General features: G+C 43.6%; 1 protein-coding gene across 1 annotated transcript in view; it reads left to right on the plus strand.

Annotated features, from left to right (window-relative positions):
• Positions 1 to 23,503, plus strand: part of LOC122566945 (protein pangolin, isoforms A/H/I/S) — a 283,097-nt gene that overhangs the window by 24,601 nt on the left and 234,993 nt on the right. The window contains exon 3 of the mRNA XM_043724926.1: positions 11,792 to 11,895. Within this exon, the coding sequence (XP_043580861.1) occupies positions 11,792 to 11,895 (104 nt within the window). The remainder of the gene's footprint in view (positions 1 to 11,791; positions 11,896 to 23,503) is intronic.

Here is a 23,503-nt window from a genome sequence, read left to right on the forward strand (position 1 = left end):
TGCGTTTATAGTTTTCAGTTAGGTTTACGTTTGGTGTATCGGGCAGGATGTTCGTCTCGGTGGATGAAATTTGGATAGTTTTCAAGAATAGTTTCCGGAGAAGTGGAATTTTTGTGGTATTTATTCAAATTGAAATTGAAACTGGAATAGTAAGTGTCTTAACTTCGTAGATTTTATGATATTTATCTTCGCACGAAGTAATCGATCCGTTTCTTAAGAATCGAACATTAATCGTGTACTTATTGAAATCAAGAAATTAGTAGATAGTCCGTTTGGCTTCTAAGATATTCCCTTAATGTTATAAGACAAGTGGTTGATGTTAACCAACTTGGAAAATAAAGCAGTTCTCACAGTCAATGAAACCCGGCAACGCGATCGACGGTGATTGTAATTGGCAATTTTCCGCGTACGAAAAATCCGTACAGTCCGCTCCCGTCGATCGATGGCGCGAGACGACACGAGAGGACCGGCATGCAGAAGAGGACGCTCTCACTCGGCGGGAATTCGGTGATTCCGGCAATCGTAAATGGTGTTTCGAAGCTGTGCGGACTGGCCAAAGCAGCCTTGGCCGAAGGCGCTGGCACGGCACCCATTGTCCGCGCCGTCTCTTGTTACGAGACGAGACGAGCCAGTCAGAGGGACAGAGAGGTACATCCACCGGAGGAGCCAAGAGCGAAAGACTTCTCCGAGTGTAAAGAAGACAGAAGATGGCAGAGTCGAGAGAGCAGAGAGAGCCAGCCAGGCGGCGGTCAAACAGGCAGACCCAGGCTCTTTCCTCCTCGTTCTTTTCCTTCTGTTTCTCTCCGTTCGTCCCGTGGTGTGCTCGTCTTCTCTTTCTTTTGTTGCTTTCCTTCGCGCGCGTCTTGCCATGCCGGGGACCGTGCCGAGTCAAAACCACCTATGTGCTTGGCGAGGCCCCCGGCAGTAGATCTGTTGCCTCGAGGCCTCTGCCCTCTTCTCTTCTCTTCAACGACGATCTTTCTCCCTTCTCTTTCTTCCTCTTTCTCCTTCCTCTTTATCCCGTCTCGTTTTCACCAACGTTGGTGCCCTCTTCGTCGTTGTAGATTGCAACGAGGCTCAGACTGGGCCCACATTGACCTCCGGTCAAGTCGGGTTTTCGTACGCGGTTCCCTTTCGCCCGAATCGATGACAGAACTGTTGAAAATTCTCGAGAACCTGCATCCTTCTTGGTCCCAGAAAATTCATGTTTGAAGAGAGGATCCGGTGGATGCACGGATATTTAGGTTCGAGAATTCATCCAGTTGAATCATGGAAATGCAGAATGTGCGTTGTTGTAATTTCTTGGGGATACCACGGATTCGTGTCTCTTGATAGACTCTGATAGATAGATTCTGGGAGTCCTATGTTAAAAACTACGTATTCTAACTTATCGAGCTTCTTCTTGCTTTAAGGAATTTCATCTGAATGTTTTTGAATTAGAGGGACACAGATCTTTAATTTTTTACCCGTTTTATTAGAGCAGTACTATTATTTGTGTTTTTTTACCTCGTTTTAGAACTCGTGTAGTTTGATGCATTCTTTTATTTCTACTAAAAGCAAGTTATATCATGTTTATATTTGGAAGAATTAGAACCCACCTAGTTGAGATTGATTTATCTTTGTTATCTTACAGTTTCATGATTATTGAAGCTTCTGGTTAAGGGATGATCCGATGAACGGATTAATTAAAGTCCTACAATACTTTTAGTGACCACGATGAACTATTCGTAGCCTATGTGACATGTATACGATCAGACATACGAAGCAAGAAATTTCTAAAATTCGATGGACGTCTAAAATGGATGTACAGCAGCCTTTCCGATCGGCTCGATCGGTCCGTTTGCTCGATGGCCTCGCAGTCGCTCTTGGATTCTAACCAGCCTAGCACGTCGCAGGCCCCGTGTACGTGACAGTGGGTCTGGCCTCGAGGCCTGTCAGGAATCTCCGGGTCCCATTACGAGGGTGCGCCTACTTGCTGATCTTTTACACGGCGAAAACCCGTTTCGTTGTCTTGGGATGATCCAACGTCTCCTCGCACGTGCGCTTTTCCGAGCGTCGTCTTTCATTGCAGCAGACACCATAGAACTAGTTTCGCCCTCTCTCCTATCCGCCTTTATATTATGCAAATACCGCGGTGCACGATAATGAGATTCCGTCCTCGCCTCGGTGATAAATAATCGTGCAGCTTTCTCTAATGAAAATCAGGCCTATCCCGGCGAAAATCGTACCGCGGTCACGAACGATCTTCCATCGTTCGTGTTGCAACCTGTGAACATCCAAGAGTGTCGCAAAGAAAATTCTATGGATTGCCACGATTATTTGTAATAGAAAATTTTATTCTGAATTATGTTCTGACATACAATATCTGTTTTTAGTGTTTTTGCTTTACTTAAGATTGCATACAGGGATTTCAAGTTACAGACGTTGCGACTTGAAAGTAGTTAGAAAACGCAATTCTATTCAATCACGCGTCGCAGTTAGGTGTCTCATCGTCGGTTCGTGGTAAATACTATCGTATTTACACGCGATAGTAAGACCCCATGAAATGTCCGGTTCCGGTGATTCGGCTGACAAAGGGGGACACAGATTTCCGAGGAAATTCATCAGAGTCAAGAAGCACGCGGTGACTACGACACGGCACTTGTTGCACAAAAGCGTGTGTCTGGAGACGAAATTTCTGGGTGCCCTTTCAGTTAGTCTCTCTCCCCTCTCGTCCTTTTGCTGTCTAATTCCTTGTACATGGACCTCCCGCGTCGAGGGTCACCAGGTTACACGCTGTCATGCATTCCCATTTCGACGTTTTACCGAAAGCTCGGTCCTTTCCATGCTAGAAACCTGACTCCTGCTGGATTTCTTGGGGCCATTCACCGTCAGGCGAGGGCGTCCCTTCTGATCCACCAGATATCTTGGCAAAAATTCTTGCCACGATTCTTCGTAAACGTGCTTGATTCCCGAATATGTAAAACACATTCTGGACTTTCACTAGAACTTTTACTTGGTAATGAAATTAAAACCGTCTCTTCCGTTTCTTTGGAAGTTGGACGCTATTTCTACAAGATTCCTGAGTAATTATTTTATTACGTTCGTACGTTGTTACGCTGGTCATTCGAGACTGAGGATTGGTAGACGGTTTGAACACAGTATGTATTGTTCGAGAACAATTCCAATGGAGGGTTGTAACCTTTCATTGCGTTGTTTGAGAGATTGTGCGGTTCCTTTCTTTCCTTTTCGGTTCTCACCTTTTTCGATAATAAATCGCCTTTAACGATTTACTGAACGAAATAACAAAGCCGATTTCGTTCCGTAAATCTCTTCTAGAAATTCTGATTTGCCAGATCTAGGATAAAACCGATAATTTTAAAGAATAATTTACTCTTTACTAAGAAATACACAAAACTCTCCCAACATTTAGTCCTCTAACATCTCATTCCGTATAACCATATTTCTCCTTCGTAACGAAATGCGTCATGGTCCTTCATCAAGGGTTCCGTGACTAATTGTAAGAGGCAGTGTTACAGGTTTCACGGGACAATTCTCGAAGAAAATTGCTTCACCAAAATATACGGCATCTGCGGCTAGGACCAGGCACTTGTTGCATAAAGAGTATCGGGTGCTGAAAATTTTTGCCTCTAGTCTCTTGCTTCTTTTTCCCCTGCGATTTCCTTCCTCGTCTACCAAATCGAACAGAAGGCCCCCTGTGTCGAGAGGTCACGAAACGTTCGTGGACGAGAGGCACAAGTACGGATTTCTATTGACACAGGTCAATAGGGTCTGGTCTGCCGGCTCCACAGGAATTTGTACAGTCCTTTTTGGACGTCGCTTCCAAACTGGTGAAGGGGGCGTCCTAATCCGTGGCTCCTTTTTTTTCTTCTCTCTCTATTACCATCGTATTTTCTCCCTTAGAAGACGGAAGAACCTGTAATAAATTTGCGAGAATTCTGCTCAGACGAAATCGTATTCATGGCACGAATCGACTCACGGAATTAATTTCCCTACCGCGGAAAGTTTCTCCACGAACCTCGGAGTTGTTGGTATTGAGGGAAATGAAAATCCTGATTCGTAGATCGATATTGTTCGCGTCACGCGTAACGGATGTAATATTTTCTTGAGCTTCTTTTTGGAAATTTTCTGTCAATTTTAGAAAATGTTCCTGAGATACTTCGTATTGTTAGTTACAATATCCTCTTTCTTATATTTCCTCGGGTTTCTTGCTGATTTTCTGTTCCTTTGAGTGAAAGTTCCTTTCCATTATCTTCGTATAGAAATTTGCGATTGAACGTAAAATAACCGAATTATGGATAATTTTATATTTTACAGCTATTTTTAATCAAAGAAAAAAGCATTCGACTCGCTTTTTGTAGAAAGAAATTAAAATGTGTACGTTCGGAGTTGTGATACAAGACGAAATATTGTCACATTCTTGGAAGATGAATCGAATATTTCTAAAAGATATATAACGATAGAACAATTCTAGCTTTTAAATGTTTCTGATCGTGTTAGGATACAAATTCTCGGTATCAGAGAGGTCTAAAAAAATGGGCAAGTTCGACTGGCCATGAATTTGAGAACCGCCGGGCCGTGGCGGTGCAGTGTCGGCAGGTCGGTAGGTAGGCATATAGCGTTGATGGACCAGAGCTAATCTAAAAATCGCCGGAACTTCACAATTATAGTAATTTACCAGCCGACAACAAGCTGTACACACAAGCTTGCCCTATAATGGCATCAACGGCACGCTCTTTCGCTCCCGTGTCCTTTTTAACCGGAATCCAGCCCCGATTCGAGTCTCGAATTCCACCGAACACTTTACGAGCTTTCACGCCATTTCCTTTTCTCCGTTAACGTGGGATTTCTTATTAGCGTTAAACGTAGATACGTGCCGACGCTTACGATAGAATTCTACTTATCTGAACTAAATTTCGAACGAAATTTTGGTCGATGGCGATTAATTCTGCTGTTCTTCTCGCTTCTTTGTATCTGTATCTCTTCGGGTATCTTCTTTTTAGTATATTCCATTCATAAAGATCATCAAATTACATTGAATACCAGAATCAAGTATTTTAGAACTATCTACATTTTAATAATGTCTGTTGAAGTATAACATTCTCATTTCATATAGACTCGAAAATATATAGCAGAGTTAATTGAACTTCTGTCTGTCGAATTCAGTTACTCCAACGTAAATCACTATTACAAACAGAGGCTAACAGATAATGGAGAAAATTGATAAAATCTATTTGCACGAGCTGTTTGTCTTCCGAGTGAGTTCTAATAAATTGCATATCCATTGTATAAGAAATCCTATCTTCGAATCTCATGGACCTTTCTTCCATCTTGTCTACGTGGTTCCAAACGATTCATTTTCTCGAACTTCGCTATTCAGACATTCCACTAGGAGCTGTAACTCGGAATACCTCGTGCGTGTCGTTCCGCTCGAATATTTTCGAGACACACGGGACATTCGTTCTTTTATCCGTCGAGTCATCGTCGGGTACAAACGAAGTCTATATCAGCCACCCGCGCCTCGTTACCGAACACCGTGATGATCATTGCAGCCCCTCTCGTCACGAAATTGTAGAGGTAGAAAAAAAAGGAGAGAAAAAAAGAGAATGGTATAGAGGGGAAAGAGCGAGGGAACGGATAGATTTATCGTTTGTAATAGAGAGAACGGAGCGACACGGCTCGACCCATCGTTTTTCCCGTTTTCATCAAACGAAAATGATCCCCGGCGCAGACAATGCCCGCGAGAACACTCGGCTCGAAATCGAGGGCACTCAGAACATGCGAATCCATAATAATCTCTTCGCGGCTTCCGCTCTTTGCCTCCTCTCTGTTGCAATGGCGCCTTTCCAGGGATCGTTGATGCAGAACTCGCAGGTTACTGTGCGGGGAAACCCGCGGATATTGTTTAAGAACCCGTGCATCGCCCCTCTGTAGGGAATGCACCGCGATCTCTACTTCAGACCGCTACCGGTCCAACCGTATGGAAGCGCATACTTTGAAAATTGTATCCCAGTGCATTTTCTTTTTCTAACTTTTATTTCGATTTAGAACATTATCCTTCCTACCTTTCATATTAATTTATTTTCTTCTTCTTCTCGTCCTTCTTGTCTTCGTCCTTCTTCTAAAGAATGTCGTGCAGCGCAATTTGTAAACTGTGTCAGTATTTTCACGAACATCCCAAGTTCGATCGCTGTAACTTCGTACAAGTTTTCGTACGCAAACTTGAGCGATTAAAGATGCAAGAGAAATTTCCTTCTTCAATTTCTTTCCTGCCAAATTTTTATTTTTGTGCGAAGAACCTTCCACCGTTTGGCTTATTAACTGTCTGTATAATGTAACAACAACGCTGGTATCAATCTCAGAATATCTTCAGATTTTTCGAAACGATAGCACGCTATAGAAAATTAAACATCAAACATAAAGGTATAATTCCTTGCACGCTGAAAAAAATCTAATTTCTTCTAGAATGGAATATCGATATTCTGTTTTTCTTAGAAATCAATCAAACCACTCTTCTAGTGGCCAAACAATTCTCCTTCCGCATCCGTTCACACGCGTTCGCTGAAAATTTTCAATGCTCCATACTTTAATCGTCCGAAGAGGAACTTTGGTGGACGACGGGGTCGCGTAGCGCCGGTTCATCTATAATTACCGAGCCGAAGTATTATTCCAACAAGACTGCGAGGTAAACAAAGCCGCGGGAGAGGAACGAGGAGGCAGTAGGCTTAAAAGGTGCGAGAGCGAGAGAACACGATCACGAAGTGTTGGAGAGTCGGTGCAGCATGGAAGGCCGATGGAACGCAGTAGGACGAGCGTGGTGGAGGAGGCATCGCTGATCGTGATGGAAAGGATGTGGCGGGAACCAGGGGGGCTGTGGGGGACGGGCTGGCAATAAACTTTGGCGCGAGGAGTGTGGCGCACATGTGCACTCAGGATATGCATTCGGAAAGAGACGAGCGGAACTCGCAGTTGTGAACAGAGAGAACGAATCTATCTCTTTTCCTGTCGAGTAAGAATTTTTCAACCTTCTCGGTAACATAAAAATTTGAGAATGTGGATCTCGTTGATATTTTATAATTTCGAATTATTTTCCAGTTTAGCGAGTCTCTGACAGCTTCGAAAATCTACCTTTTTACCTATCCAGTGGTGAATTTTTCAAGCCTCGTGGTTAGAGAAAAATTCGAGCGTACGAATCTTGTTGATATTTTATAGTTTCGAATTATTTTCGCGTAGTTAGCAAGCGGGTATCCGTTTAATTTTTGCTGTAAAAACTCCGTAAAATAAAATCAATTTGGTATTAATACATGAGCGTACGCTTCACGCTGGATTTTCTCGCCAAGCCGGATATTTCCCGTAATAAATCTGGTATAGAATATTTCATAAATTCATGGAATCACGCGTTGATGCTTAGTTGTTAGCGATTTTTATTTTCTCGCAAATTTTGGCGGTATGTAATTTTTTGTTCGATAATGGTTTCTATGGCCGTATACGTGCACGTACGATTCTTTACCGAAACAACGAACACATTTGTAGCGACACACGAGCCAACGGAAGATTTGAATCGGGAGAGATTCATATAATTTTGCCTTGGAATACCAACGTTGTTTTGATTTGGTAGAGTCAAAGGTAAACGAACTCCGGACAAAATATTATTGTCCTTATCTGTAATTGTCAACCGGAGTTACATTTGAACCTTTTATAATAACACCGGTCGATACAAATAGACTAACGTGCTCTCCGGGACAATTATTCTAGCGAGTCAGACAGTCGAATAGCGAGCGTAGAGTTGAACAGTAGCATTGAGCGAGCGACGATTACGAACGGTATACACTCTCTCTGTACTTGGACTTAAAGTGATTTTAAAGTAACTGACAATTACGAATTCCACACTCGTCTCTTTAACAAACCAACCAACACGTATAATAAAGCACCTTACATTTTTTATTTCGTTATTGTGTAGTTAGCAATTGTACGTGTCTTAAACTGATGTCGTACGAATAATAATTAGTTCTAATAAATTTATTTCTAAAAGCGTAAATACCGTAAGAAATGTCACTTCGATCAGGAACATGTTCATCCCTAAATACATTCACTTGCAACAGAATAGCCATTTTAACGCTGCCAACATCTCGTGTTTCAAGCGCAAAGTATTAACAGGATCACCAATGGTATACGATAATCGGGATATATTCTGAAATTTTTCCAAAGAATTCGAAGAATCGTCGCCACTCTCGTTCAACAGTTGTCCTCAGCTGTTCCGATTTATCAGCCTCCAAAATGGCGGCCGCGATTCACTCTGCGCAGGAAGCGTGCTCCAATAAAACGGAAGCTTTACGACGCACGAGTAAACCGGGACAAATTCGCGGAAGATTTAGCGACAATTTTATCGCGACGCTCGGAGCCACGGTTCGGATAAAACTTTCGTTAAAAGCGAAGTCTATTTGCTCCGTTGGCGATCAGCACGGAACGAAATACGATTTTCATCGCGCGGCGGTAAAACGAGGATCCTTCGACGCGATTCCTCGCGGCCGGTATGTCGCGTGCGTGAGCCAGTCGAGTGGCTGCGTGTCGCGTTATTTATAGAGCCGCGTAGCTGACAATTTAATCGTCCGCAGTCCGTGTGAATTGCGCCGATGCGGCACGGTCTTCGCGCCTGTTCGCGTCTTAATAAGTTCAGGCTGTGTCTTTTTCCTTTTCCTTCATCTGAACCGTTCGTGTACGCGGTTTGTTGTTTTGCTCTTCTGTATATTACACCGCGATTCGATGAAATTAAACGATACTTTATTATTATACGCAGAGATGTCATTTTTATAGCTGCAATACATTATATATGCACATATTAAGTATGTCAGATAAATGGAATAGTATTCTTGGTTTGTTCAAATTATTACTAGATACGTGGACGATCGTGTACTTACATACATATTGCAGTTGTAATTTACTTAATTTGTTACTATACCATATCTTCCCGTATTCTCATGATTCAATTCGCTCAACAATTCACTCGAGCTAGGGAATGTAAATGCAGGAACACAGATATATGGAGCGATTCATATAACGTCTTGAAAGCGATTAAATATTAATTTTTCACGTTTATTTTCGATCGTTGCAAAACAAGGACGAAAGAATTCATTTCCGCAGAGAAATATATTATAGCATCCACGATCTGTGACTCTGTGAATCATCGTAGACTGTGCCTCTATTAACTAATACATAGTAGCCTTCACAAGGGCCATCAGTTCTAGGAAGATTAGCCATGAATCGGAAATTACAACGCGAGTAGATGTTCCCTCGTAGTCGATTTCTCATCGACGCCCGTGAAAATGGGTCGTAACGGCGTCGCGACAATTCGCAACGAGAGCAACGCGACCGGATGGCTAGCGGTAAACGGCGATAAATCAGTCGCGCGGCCAAGAACCACGCGGTTAATTAATACTTCGGCAAGGAGCGGTTGCAGCAGCCGCGTGAAACACGCGCGGCGAGACTCGCGACGACCATGAAAGAGTTAATTCTTCGTTCGAGGCCCGCGGAGAGATGATCTCGATCGTCCCTCGAGCACGCGGGACCATTGACCTTTTCCAGAGAACGCGAGACGAAGCATCGCGCCGCGTACTGCCAGAACATATTAAATCGTTCGGTCGCCATGCCGGGCTAGACTCGAGCTCCGTGACTTGGGTCAAAATTCGCGACTATAAATCTCCGTCGTAAAACGAGCATCCGTACTTCGATGGTTTCGATATTGACATACAGGATGTCTGAAAGTTACTAAATGAGCGGCTTATCTATTAACGAAACTTTGTTTCTTCGCTTTATTTCTAATAACAATAGGGTTGGCGAATAAAATTACATTAGTTTCGGGTGCGTGGATTTTAATTTTTACGATTATAAATATGACATAATTTTTAATTTTAAAAAGTAGATAGTTCATAAATAAAGAAATTTTAGTCGTAATTAATTTAGTCGTAGTCATGTTCTAATTATATCTGACATTTGATTAAATAAAGTCATTTGAACGTGTATTGTTTGAATGAGAAATCATTGATAACGAGGAAAGTCAATAAATCCAAACTATACGTGAACAGATCTACCATAACAAAGGTAGCGTTGATCTGGGAAACTGTTCTTACATATTATCCAATTAATTGTATTAATATGCTACGTAAATACATACACACATACTAATAAGCGTACCAACATATAACTGATTTCATATCAATATCTTATTTCTCACCTTCCATTCAACCTTCGCAAGTTGCACGTTATGTTTCCTTACTCGATCGCGGATCGGGTGTCACGGAAGGATAATACTCAGGCAGTTACGTCGATCACCGAGATCATTTGGCTGTTATCGTCGCCGATACTCGCACCGTACAGCATGTCCAGAGCTCGTTGTCAGGATTTTTCGGCCGCGAATCTTCCAACCGTTCTTTATGGCTCCGGTTGTTATATTACTCCATCGGCGGCGAGAGGTTTATGGCGGCGTTCGCGATCCATCGTGGCCGACTTAATAGCAGCCGCTACTGCGTAGCCCTAACCACCGACGGGTGATACTTTCTCTCCATAAAATAATGGCGTTGCCGATCACCTAAAGATACTCGTCGCTCGCCTCTGATAACGATCTTAGACCCGAGGGGATGCGATCCTGATTTCACCATCCAGCCCTCGTGCGCGACTACGAGCAACAGATCGAGAGAGCAGAAAAGAAGAGAAGAAAGGACGATAGTTATCAGTTCGAATCCTGAAAGCAGGTTTCTACCTCTCGAAACGATCGAGTTTCGCAGAACGGGGACCGTGTCTGTTGGCTTCTCGAGCGGGACAGGATACGCCTTCAACGGATCGGGAGAAGAGAGGCCCCGGGACCAAAGAGACGATCGGTATCACTTGGCGAGGAGAGTCCTCCGTCGCTCGCCGACGTATTCTTGTTGCTCGCCGCGATCCAGTTTCGCGGAACGGATAAACTCGAAAGGTTTCTCCGGTATCGTGATCCATTCTCGAACTGTGCTTAAAGGGCCCAGACTACCGGTTGGTTTCTAGGGAAGAATTGTAAACTGCGCAAGGGGCGGATGTCGCGATACACATCGTTTCGGTGTCTCTCGAACGACTTGTCGAGGTGGCATCTACTAGATGAGCGCGAATTAAGTCCATTAAATGGAACTGGTTTAATGTAGACGTACCAGCGGAAGATGGTTAGAGGAATGCCTGGAATCGTGCGTGTAAGTTGCGTGCGAGTAGCTCTGCGTTTAATTGGCAAGGAAAAATCAGAGGATGTAATTATTCGGAGACTATTTACGCCGGATAAGCGTGAAAAGATAAACGTCGTTGGTTCGTTGGGTTTTTCACGCCTGTAGCGGAGTGTCTCGCCTTTTAACGCGTTTTTAATTTAACCGCAGCTGCGACGTTCCGTTATCTTATTACAGATAAAAATGAGGCGAAATATACAATCCGAGCAATTAACATTTTGTTTTATTTTTGTCGAAATTAAATCGAAAATAGCTGTTGCTTGCGTAGGCTGTTTAAAAATCAGGTCTTCGGATCTAAGGTTCGGTCGAATGAATTTGCAAGATAAACAAAAATGAAAAACGAACGAATATAGATGAACGAATATTTAAAAATCAAGCGTTCAAAATATTTTTTCTCCGAAACTAGTAGTTCGAAGGATAAAGTCAGCCTTCGAAGGATTAAGAATAATTCTGGTCAACGAATGCACGTTCGAGATCTGTTTCTTGATAATTCTTAATAATATTCAAGCTGTCTTGCTCACCTGTTGTTTTTCTCTTGATTTGTGAAACAGGTAAGGTGGATCCGACGCCACATACCTCGTCGTTCAACATGGGCTACCTCGTCTCGCCGTACCCCTACCCCAATGGCGCCGGAGGACCCATTCCTGTGTCTATGGTGAGTGTTCATCATTTTATTGTTTCTCGTATCGTTTTACCTGTTGGAGAAAAGAGCTCAAGGACAAAGTGTCGGTCCGTACAAGACACGACCGCAATTTCGAAACACCTGACTTTCCCTATACGATACCTTCAGGAATTATTCGATAGTTTACATGTTCAATAATTTCGTCCGTGACGATTAAAATCGACGAATGTGAACGTTTCGATGAAACAAAACATAAATATAAATAAGAAAGTTGCACAGCATCACCGTTAAGAAATTACAAAGATGTCGTATAACGTTGCTCTTCCGCATCGGACTTAATGGCTTCGTGGATTATTTTCTTGGATCAGAAAACGGACATTTTCAAGGCAATTAAAGGTTTTAATCGCGAAGAACTCGAACGCGTCGCCGGTCTCGGTTCGTCAGACAGTCGAAGTTCGAAGCGTTCTCCGTGCCCTTTGAGAATCATGATTCCCGTATTGATTTATGGCGGCCACAAATTGGATTCACGATTTATTTACGAGCGAACGTTCGCGCGTCTGCTCGGCCTCGATGATAAAGTGCCGCCTGGAAACGGCGCTTAGGATTGTTTCTCTTTCCGCGACGTCTTTAAAACGATTAATCGTAACCAAACGGGAGAACATTCTGGTGACTTCTTTTTACGCTCCAGAGAAACTCGCGGCGCGGTTCAATGCGCGCGTTCTCCATTAGTTTATCTCTGCTCTCCGAGAGGAAAGAGCCGCGTTAGTGCCGCAAATATCTAAGGGAAAGTAAAAGGGTATCGCATCGTGTCAGCCGCGCGCAATTAGCTGCATTAGCGATTACGCGAATGGAATTCGTTCCGCGTTAAAATCGTGTGTGCGTCAACTGTGTTCTGCGTAGTCAGTGGCGTCGAGAGCTATTCGCTCGGAAAGATTTTTCTTCCGTGAGCGAGGATTTCAGGAATTTTAACGAATATTGAATTATAAGCAACGCGACGGATTACCGAGAACCAACTTTGATTTTTACCAACTTGAGTGTATGCGTGTTATTTGGCGAATCTGAATGTTTTTGTTATGTCATACAGAAAGACTAGCATACATTTTACTTGATTAGAATGATCTAGTTTGTAGATGTAAGTTTACCAATGAAGATTTCAGAATGAAAGCTATTTATCGTCTATTTATGGAATCCTGTTATTTACCGATTAAAAGAGAATATTTGAATACGATTGCGATTGAAAAGTGATACTCTATTGGTTTTATGGGTATAACGCTTTTAGATAACAGACGATACGATAAACTATATAGGATGTAACTTATAAAGTAAACGGCATTTTATTAAAGGTCAACGTAGTAAAACGTCCTAAAGAAAACGTCCTCTCAAATTGAAATACAGATATAACTTTCAAGATATAAGATTAATTAATTAATCCATGTGACAAGCGAAAATTGATTACGCGTTTCTTCTGCAGTCTTTAAATTTAATACAATTCAGTAGTGTTTACGTATTCTTGAAAGATTATTCAAATTATCGTCTCATTCAATAACAGAAACTTTCCAACAATAATATGATAATATCCAAATAGAAAATTTCTATGTAACGATAGAAGAAAAGTAAGGAAATGTACGAGGACGAAGATTTTTGCACGCCATTGTAGGAGCTTTCGTCACTTTGTACTTGGCTCGGTTATCGGACACGGGAAATCGGTCGTGCTCGAGAGAACTTGTTTCGCGAATGATTTACATCGAAAGTACGTGACAATAGCGATTTAACGAGGATCGGCGTGAAATCGGAAAAGGGGGAAACGAGACACGCTATAGGTGTGCCACATGGATGTCGACGCTCGTTGTGGGGGACGGGTTAAAAAAGCCGGCTAAAATCGAGAGAGCCTGCCCTCTCCACCCCCTTGTCCTCTTCCCGTGAACCGTCGAGATGAATGAAATTTGCAGATTCACGTGTACACGCGAGCGAATAGCATTGTTGCGCCGAGTGGATTCGCGGGTCCGTTTGCGTTTATCTCTGCGTGTGTATGTATACGCGAGTGTATACGAGTGCAGCGGCGTGTTTGGACAGACGGCTAATTTGACTGCGGTGAAGCATGGCGTCGCTAAATAGTGGGCAAAATTGGGCCGATTCAGTGTTAAAGAGAGCGTGCCGCGTTCAGCATCGTTGATCCCATATTCCTCTGTGTCTCTCGATCTCTTTCTCTCTTTCTCGTTCTATATAACGTGGTTCTAAATTCGTGATACAACCGAAACCAGGTATCGCGACACGATGGATAAAAACGTTGAAGACTTTGTCTTTCAGATAATCACTATTCTGCACTTTTCAATTTACGGAGTTGATCGACGTGATTACTGAAAGGCTCGTATAATTGTTATTTCGTTCTAAAATTTCTGCAAACAATTGTCACAATTTTCTATACACTACGAGTTATTAATTTGCACACGATATTTTAATCGATTGACTTTATTCGTTGATTCCAACAATTTGGATCTACTATGACGTTCTTTACAAGGTCAACAGGCATCTTAATACTTACGAACGAAGGACGATCCTATACCGAATCTTTCTATCTCACGTGCTTGGAGCTGTTGCGTTTGCTCGCGAAACCAGTAGTAGTAGAGGATCCTCCGCGAACCCGTTCTTCCTCCTCGTCGATTCTTCACGGTCGATGAAGCACCGCCGCCGCGAGACGGACATTAATTTTCCGCGATTCGCCTCGTATCGATCATGCTTAACGTCGACGGTCGTCGGGAACGGGTGACGAAGTGATGGTGGTAATGGTTCTTCTACGTTCAGACTCGGAATACGCCGCCTTTTTCTCTCTTCTCCTTTTTCGGCGAAGTATGCTTGTTAATGCGTGACGTATGGATTCTAACAATGTGCGTTTTTTTCTTTTCTTTAATTTTATTTTTACACCACGGTTGTAACGCGGAGAGAAAGATAAGATAAGCTAATGAAATCTGGAAACCTACAGGCGTCAGACATCAGCCAACTAGACCAGTCATCGCCCGCCAGAGTACAGAGTACTTAAGTACTTAAGACGGTGCTGATATCGTTCCACATTTCTAGCGGAGTCTAGTTGCCCCGGATAATTACCACATAAACTCGTTCGTGCATCGTATTCCGTAAACGCGGCGCTCAATGCACTTCCCGTGAATTTTCTAATGGAATCACGCCCGTCTACGGACCGGCGATCAACCGTAAATAAAATTAGACCGAGTCGATGCGATAAAGGGTTGCGTGACGTAGCCAAGAACTTCGGAGAGTGCCTATTGAGCTCTCTTCAACTGGTCGGGACTTGATGAACCACCGGCCTACCCAGCGATGGTCAGCAACGCTTCCGACTCCAAGCCGGTGCGCACACAACCCAACCGTCCATCTTTTTCTCTTATTAGGCCTGTCCTTCTTCTTCCTTACTGGATATCCCTACCAGAGCCAAGCACCCAGTCTGGTTTCTCTTTCCCTTTCACCGTCCTGCTCGCACCCTTGGCCCGTACCTTGTCTCGGATTTACCTACCTCGGGCACTCATCTTCTACCATGTCATTATGTCGTTATTTCCGACAACGAGCGTGTCTCGACGAACCCTCGTACGCTTACCTCCAACAAAAATGGGCGCGAAAGCAGTTTCGCCCGAAATCCGACTGCAAACACGCGGCTCGTGAATGAATCGCTGTCGCGGTCGATCTTTCGGAACAGGAGCCACGGGACCGTGGACAATCTGTCAATGGACGCTCCCAGTCTGATTATTTCCCTCTGTTTTTCTTCCTTTCTTTTTCTCTTCTCTCGGTTTTTTTTTTTTTTTAATGTATATGTATATGTACAGACTACAGACGTATAGAGAACGTACGATGCTATGGAAGAGACGGTCGGGTAGCTGCCTCTTGGCTCGCTGACTGGTTCTATTGTTCTACCACCACTTGGTCATTAGTTTCTTTAGCCGTAATCGTCGGAAGCGCAGCGATATGCTGTTTCGAATAATTGACCGGAAACCGGGCGCTAGCGATTTCTTTCAGCAAGTGGATGGATATTTGTCTAAGTGTTTAGCAGTGTGATTTATTGAAAAATCGTAAATATTTGTCTGGAGTAATCGTGGTTTACGATCAGTGGCATATGCAGTATATTATATTTTGATTTTATATTATGGATAGAGGTATTTGTTATCGTAGCGTCGAATTTGTTGTTTTCCGATTACCTATGGACGGTTTAATCGATACAACGAGCATCCGCATTAACCTATTAAGGACTAAATTTTTGTTTAACTCACTGGTCAAACGAATTGATAGCTTTATCGAATCACAATCAAACTTTATATACATAGAAAATAAAAACGATACAAATTGCTTTCGAAGAAATTTATTCAGCTCTTTTCAGCTACACTTTCAAATCTGAGTCGTAACAAGTTCTATCTTTTTTTTTTTCTATCAAATTATCTTAACAAACCAACTTACTTTATCGTTAAACTGGAAACTATAGCGATAATCAATAACATACAATTTGATCCTTCATTGATTTATCCCTGGAACACCCTGTATATACGGTTGATCGAATCCAGAGAACGAACGAGTTACTCCGCTTCATTCCACGATTCTCATTCTATTTTCGTCCCGGTTGGTGCGACAGTTTTAAACCACCGGAGGCCGGAATGAGAAATTCTGGTCTCGTAAAAAACGTTCGGTTTCCCAAGGTGTTCGTGAGCCGATTAGAAAACGCGTTAACGACACGATGCCAACGATTTAGAACGCATTTCCTAAGGAATGTTGGGACATGCGCTATCTCGAAGCCCACGTGCGCCGCCAGCGTCACGAGATCAAACCGTTCCCGAGGGACTATCAAGTAGCTGGTTTGTGTTCGGGGTTTGCAGGTGCGATCTTCTGCTGATTAAGCACCGCGGTGGCGACAATTTGCTAAACAACGCGTGTTCCGTGAGCGGCGCTCTTTGCGGAATACAAAGTGCCTTGGCAACGCCTTTGAGAGGTGGCACCAACCGGGGCTTTCGTGGCCGGGGCTTTCACGATAAAAGGCCGCGCGTAAAATGGCAATTAGGTGACCAGGAATCTGCTGGCAGATTCTTAGGAAGTCGCGTGCAAATTGGACTGCATTCTTTTACCGTGAGCATTTTTTACGCTCTTGTTCTCCTTCTACTTCTCACGCCCTGAATAGTTTCATAATCCGCGCATTGGGTTATGTTCAACCTTCCTCGAGTTGTTATCAGGATTGCTTCCCCTTTCGATGGAAATTTTTTCTTAGTGATTTATAGGAAAAATTTACCTTTATTGGGATTCAAAGTTAGGATTGCGTTGTTTCTTTTTATTGGACGTTTCGCTATCGTGTTTTGTGTTTCGAATTTTTAACGTTTTAAAAATATAGCGCTTCTAAAGTTATAGGGTGATGATTGTTCGTACGGTTGATCGTGAAATTCTTCAATGAAACACCATGAGATTGACGAACTCTTTGATCATTTATTCCGTGTATTGTATATACGAGTGTTCGCTTCACGTAGTAACAGCAAACCAATGACCATAAGAAATTCGTACCTTCTTTCGAAATTAAAAAACTGTATTTATAAACTGCAGCCATTTATTCAAAATATACTACACGCATGCTTATGTTGTAAATAGTTATAGCTTAAGTAGTTTGTATAAGATTCTAAATTGATAGAGCACTTCTTACAAAAGAATATTTTATCAGTCGCAACGCATCAGTTCCAGCTTGCAATACGATCGTTATTCCAGGACGACGCGAGTTTGTGGGAAATGCATCGAAACATGCGAAATTCCTATCGTTCCCGGAAGGAAGGTAGGCGTTAGCGAGTGAAACGTTGTTCAGCGGGTTGTCGAGGCCTTTTTTGCGGGGGATTCTTTGACGCGATGATCGCGGCCGGAATAAAAACACGGGCCTGAAACGATCGATAGGCGGCGGCGGATGGACCGCGCGTCGTCGCGAGGGCCGCGTTCGCCATTAGCGCGCTAACATTCCGGAACCTTGGCTGTCTGTTGCTTCGAACTAGGCGACATCGACTAATGCTAGGGAAGTGTGGTCCGCCACCGTTTCGTCGTTCCTTTGTCGCGACGCCCAGAATTCGTGCAGCCGTCGAAAAACAACGGTCGTGAAAGAGAGAAAACGTGAAACTGTCGTGTGTTGGTAGAGAAAGAAACGTCGTGTGGTAGCAGAGGCACAGGGAGGAAACGAACGCGAAAGAGAGGTAAAAAAAAGACGGAACGAGAGAAAAAAAGAAATCAACGGCAGAGAAGGAAGGCTAAAATACGTAAGAGAGAAAGAGAAAGAATGTACGTGTACGCGCACGGAAACGCGCAAACGTCCCACCAATTAAAAAGAACTCGATTCGACGGGGTTGCTGAAAATAACGGGCGTATCGGAGTGCAGTTTCGCGAGAGAATGGGTGAGAGAGAGATACGAGGAGGAAGGGCGCGTGAGAAGGAAGGGCGGAAGGAAGGGAAACGTGCAGGGCTACGGGTGACGGAGATAGAGAACGAGAGAGGACACACAGAAGGGCTCTACGTTGCGTGGAGAACTACGGAACATGATGACCTGCTCTGTGGGGGGGTTGAAACTGGCGTGCGGGGGTCGCGAAGGGAGCGTAGGTTTGGGGTCGGTGGATGCACGTGAAATCCAAAACCCTTATATTAAAACACAGCCCAGCCAACCAGCCACGGCGCGCTTAATTCAAAACAATATAATGGACGCAGCAACATAGCTGTTGTTGCTTCCCTCTTGCTCTCTTTCTATCTCTGTCTCTTCTTTTCCTTACTCCCATTTTTCACCAGTTTCTGGTATACATACGCGTGTAGTGTACTGTATTCAATAAAAAAAGAGGTTCCAGGTTTAATTCGAAGTTTGGGAATGTAACTGTAAAAGATTTTGTAAGTCAGATTAGTTACGACAGATTTACGAGCTTTTTGCGAGTTGGAGAAAGAGTTCGTTGCTATATAACATGATCAAGATTCTAAGTAGCGAGATGACAAGACGATGAGAGTAAAATTGGCCAATTTTGTATAGAGACTTTTCCGAGTAGCGATAATTCCAACAAGCCATACAAAATGAAACAATTGACAGAATTCTCGTTAAAATTGGAGGCAATACTCATGTTCTATTAGCAGCATGCACATAAAGCGTGTACAGACGTTGAAAATAGCGAAGCGGCGCTGTTTCCATGCCTCAGTGTCTAGCTCCCTGGTAAGCTTTCTCTCTGGTCCCGTTGTCAAGCGTTCTGGTTCCTTAACCAAGCCCGGAGACCGACGCGTCGCTACGACGTCCGACGACGAGGAAGCAGACGACTACGACGACGATGGTGACGATGGTGACGATGGTTTTGTCGTGGAACTGGGCTTTGTCTGTCCGCTCCGGCGGAAGACCAGCGGCATTGTTCTCATTGTTTCGAGACACGAGCGGCAGAGAGAAGGACGCGAAGGGGTGTGAGAGGGCTCGTTGGTACGCACTATGCACGAGCAAAGATGCCCGCGTGATACATGCCTATCCCGCGTTTAGTACTTCATCGTGCCCTTCTCGCACCGTGAGCACCGTCCTCCTTGCTAATTGTTTGCCAATCAGTCCGGTGAGTCTAGCTCGTGGGAAGAGAGTCCGCTGGCTTTTCTTCGCCATATTGGGCAGCATGTTTTCTGCTCCGGAATCGACTATGCCATTCTCGAGCCTAGAGAGGGAGAGAGGAACTTCCCTTCAAAGAGAAGAACCCATTGCATTATATCCGTGAGCTTCGTGGCTGCTCGAGATTTCCTCTGGAAATACGCGAACTCTCTATCCTAGTGGTGTACCGTCTTCCCCATTGGTCACGGTCCTGCGATTTAGATCCAGTCGAACGGTGCACGGTCTATATCTTGATCTGTGAAATTACGTTTCCCCTTTGTCCAGCTTTTTCCGCGTTTTTCTCCTCTATCCCTCCGTTCTTAGATCTCCAGCTTTTATTCGATAGGTAATAGGGTTGCCTGGAGTAGTACTTCCTAGCGGCATTCAATTCGTGGGAAGAGTTTTTCTCTTTTTCCATCTGTTTTTCTCCGCCGTTTCTTCCTCTCCCCCTTTCTCTCACTCTTTCTCTCTATCCCCCCTCTCTGTTCGCCGATGGAATTTTCTTTTTTCATCTCTGACAGGATCTTTGTCAGATGGAATTCCTGTACAGCAAAAGAGACTAGCGAACAGACACCTCGTGAACCTAGCATTCACGTGTCGATTCATTTTTACACCGAGCTATATATTCTCTTTACGTTGAGAATGCGCGACCTTGACCAACAGCTTCCGATCAGAGATCCGTACGAGTTCCTCTTTCACTCGTCACAACTAGAAACGAGGCAATTCTCTTCCTTGATTAGACAGTGAATAGCGAGGATGACGAAGCTCGCATGCTTCTAGAAACAGAGAATTCATCGTTCAGACATTCTTTATAGTATCTCGTCATGCTGGTCGATTGGATTTTCGAGGGGCCATTAAATTCCACCGAGTACATCGGACTCAGGAATTTCGAGTTCCGTTTGTGATCTCGTTATTCGTAAATTCGTCGTAAATAAAGGAGAAGAAGCAAGAAGAAAACAAAAAGAAAAAGAAGAATTGTGAAGAATTCTAGAGTCTGGCCGAAGGTCGTCATCTTTTGAATTGTGGTTCCATCGACGATGATGGAGCACGAGATAGAAAACAGACCCTCCCCCGATATCCTACGACCGCAAATTTTACCTGGTGCGAAGGCGCCATTAGTTTCGGTGTTCGTGGTTAAGTACTTTTGTGTTTAAGTACCTGACCGACCTTCTCTGCCGTTCCTCCTCTGTTATACGGGGGCACAGAGAGAAACCCCCGAGGATTGCCCTTTTTCAAGGGATAATACCACATGGGCTGTTAATGCCAAGATGGCTGTGCGATACGCGACTCCATTACGTACGCTCTCTGCCCTTCTCTAGTCCCGTGTCCCTGGAATCCTGCTAATTGTTGTCCTGTCCGTTCATTTAACGTGGGAACATTTGCAAGATGCGCGGTCACAGATACGAATCATCCGCTGAAAATCGGCCCCCCGGCGTCACACCTCCAGATCGCTAAATTCTTCGAAATAAACAAAGCTTTAACGCTATCACCTCGTTTCTTCTTCGCGTCTTATTTTTTCAGATATCGTCTTTTTCTTTGGAATACTTTACTCGTAAAAAGCGTGGTACACGCGAAGGATAATAAAATTCTATCGAATACTAAAATCAAACGTTTAAAAATTATTTATATGTTAATTAATAGTCATCGAAATGTAACATCAATTTAGGTTCATGTAGACTCGACCTACGGTAGGTCGACAGGACCTGAGAATTCATTCCACTTTAGTCAGTTGTACTAATTACAGATCTGAGTATGATACAATTTATTTTTAGCAAAAATGAAAGAGCACATGCATAAGTAACGAATTGCCAGCATGTCCAAGATACTGATAAGCCAGAGTTAAGTCGTCTTCCCGCTTGACTATGCCGAGACAATTTGTTCTTGTTTAACATTTCTTACAAATCTCTTAACAACTGTTATTTAATTTTATTTCGTTACCTCTAATCCTTCTTTATAACCTCGCTTATCTTCGTTTCGTAGATTTATATATATCTTTGCCGAATCTCTAATAAATCTAACACTAATAGTTTCTATTTAAAAAAGAAGTCTCATGCATCGAAAAAGGAACAAATACATAGAGAGTTTCTGTTTCTGTCGTTTTTTAAATACAATTTCGTGCTTACGACGAAGTTTTTGGCGAGCCAGAAGTTATTTTTGCCGAGACGGGACTCGCCGCGTTTCGTACGAATCGCGCACAGCTCGACAAATCCTCTGTCGCTCATTACGGGCAGCAATTCGACGAGCATGCGTCACCGAGAATACTCAACCGGCAGAATTTATTTCCTTCCCGCGTTTGCGTTGGACGATCGTCCATCCTTCGCAGCAAGGAGAGAAAACCATAGAGAATTCTCTCTCTCTCTCTCTCTCTCTTTTCGTCATTTGACATAATCGGTCGAGCTGGATTTCAGGAATCTCGTTTACCCGACGATATTACGCAAGTCTTACGTGCCTCGTCGCGATCCTTCCGTCTTGGTGGCTGATCGTTCATCTAGCTGAAACGACCTGGCTATTACTTTTGAACGAGTTTCTCGATCTCTCGAGCGACGTTCCTACCGGGCCGTGTGCCGTCGTTGCTCTTTGACGTGTTCTCCTTTTGACGGGCGGCAGTCGGGCGTTAGAACGCGAAGGGGATGACACGATTTGAAAGAAGAAATAAAGAGAAGGAGGAACACAGGGAAGAAAGAGAACGGAGAAAGAAAACGACGCATCTCGTCTTGGAGAGATGTTCTCTCTTACGATCGCCAGTATGCGAAATAATGTCCATACAGGATTGGTATCTCGAACGTGTTCGTGGAAACATAACGTTGAGCTCATCGTTGACGTATTAATGGGTTTTGTAAATCGTTGTTAGGGGCTTTTTCCTAGAGGGATGACAGGACGAATGGTAATCTACCTCGAAAAGAATTTCCTCGATTTCCTTTAAAGTTTTCCTTTTCTTCCTCGACTCGTGTTGGAATTTCGTGGATGAACGAATTCCAGGCGTCTCGCGTTTAAGCCGGTCTACTACTCGTTTTTAGTTAACACCTGAGACCTTCTCGAAGGGACGATCCTTGGTGCACGAAAAAGAGAGAAAAAAAAAAGGTCTCCCTGCGGCTCGAGGTTACCTCGAATGACGCGGCGGTTCCTGAGGGACAAATGAGCCAGAATAAATACCCGGGGTGGGCCCCGTGAATATCGGAGAATGTCCAGAGTTAACCACCCTGAAAACGGAAGCCGAAATGTTTGCGATGGCCAATGGGAAACACGGTGTCGCGCTTCTCCAACGGGACAAAACACGATCATCCCGGTGACTTCTTTGTAAATAGCCATTCGCTATCTCCGCAAACAGATCGTTCGCGTTTTCAGCTCGACAGCTTCTCTTCAGATCCGTCCGAAGATTACGTCCCCTTCGGAACGAGCCTCTTCAAATGATTCGCGACAATTGCGGGGGAGACCAGATCACGCGTGGCAAATTCTTCCACGAGAATGTTTCGTAAGGAGCAGCTATAGGAATGGCTTTAAACCACTCGGCGATGGTGACCGATAGACGCGTGTGACGAGTGCAACCAAAGCGATTGAAAGTTACTTGCTGTTTTAAATACACACCGGAAATGTCAGGATGATCGAAATGGTCAATTTGTATTTTTTATAGAAATTTTATGGGCTTATGTATTCGTCCAATGTATTTGGAGAAAGGCTTGTTTCCTTCATCACATTTCAGTTTCTTTGGTATCTACGTACATGTAATGCTAATATGGTTAAATACCATAGTAAAGTATGTATATAGTTTCGTTATCGCTCTCCATTTCAGTGTGTGCCCTTATACGTTAAGAGCCACTTCTAAACAGCGAGATCAAGCGACGTGCTTGGACATACGTTACGGTTACCTTTGAGACAATCGACGTGCATGACATGTCATTTCATCGCAAATGGTTACATCTCTCGTTCTTTTAGTATTCCTCTCTTTGTATCGTAAAAATAAACGCCACAAGCTACTCTGCTATTATTTTGAACAAATCAGGCCAAAAGCACACTTTTCTTTAGAGATAAAAG

The sequence above is a fragment of the Bombus pyrosoma genome, linkage group LG4 (genome assembly GCF_014825855.1).
Source record: "Bombus pyrosoma isolate SC7728 linkage group LG4, ASM1482585v1, whole genome shotgun sequence".
NCBI classification, from domain to species: Eukaryota; Metazoa; Arthropoda; class Insecta; order Hymenoptera; family Apidae; genus Bombus; species Bombus pyrosoma.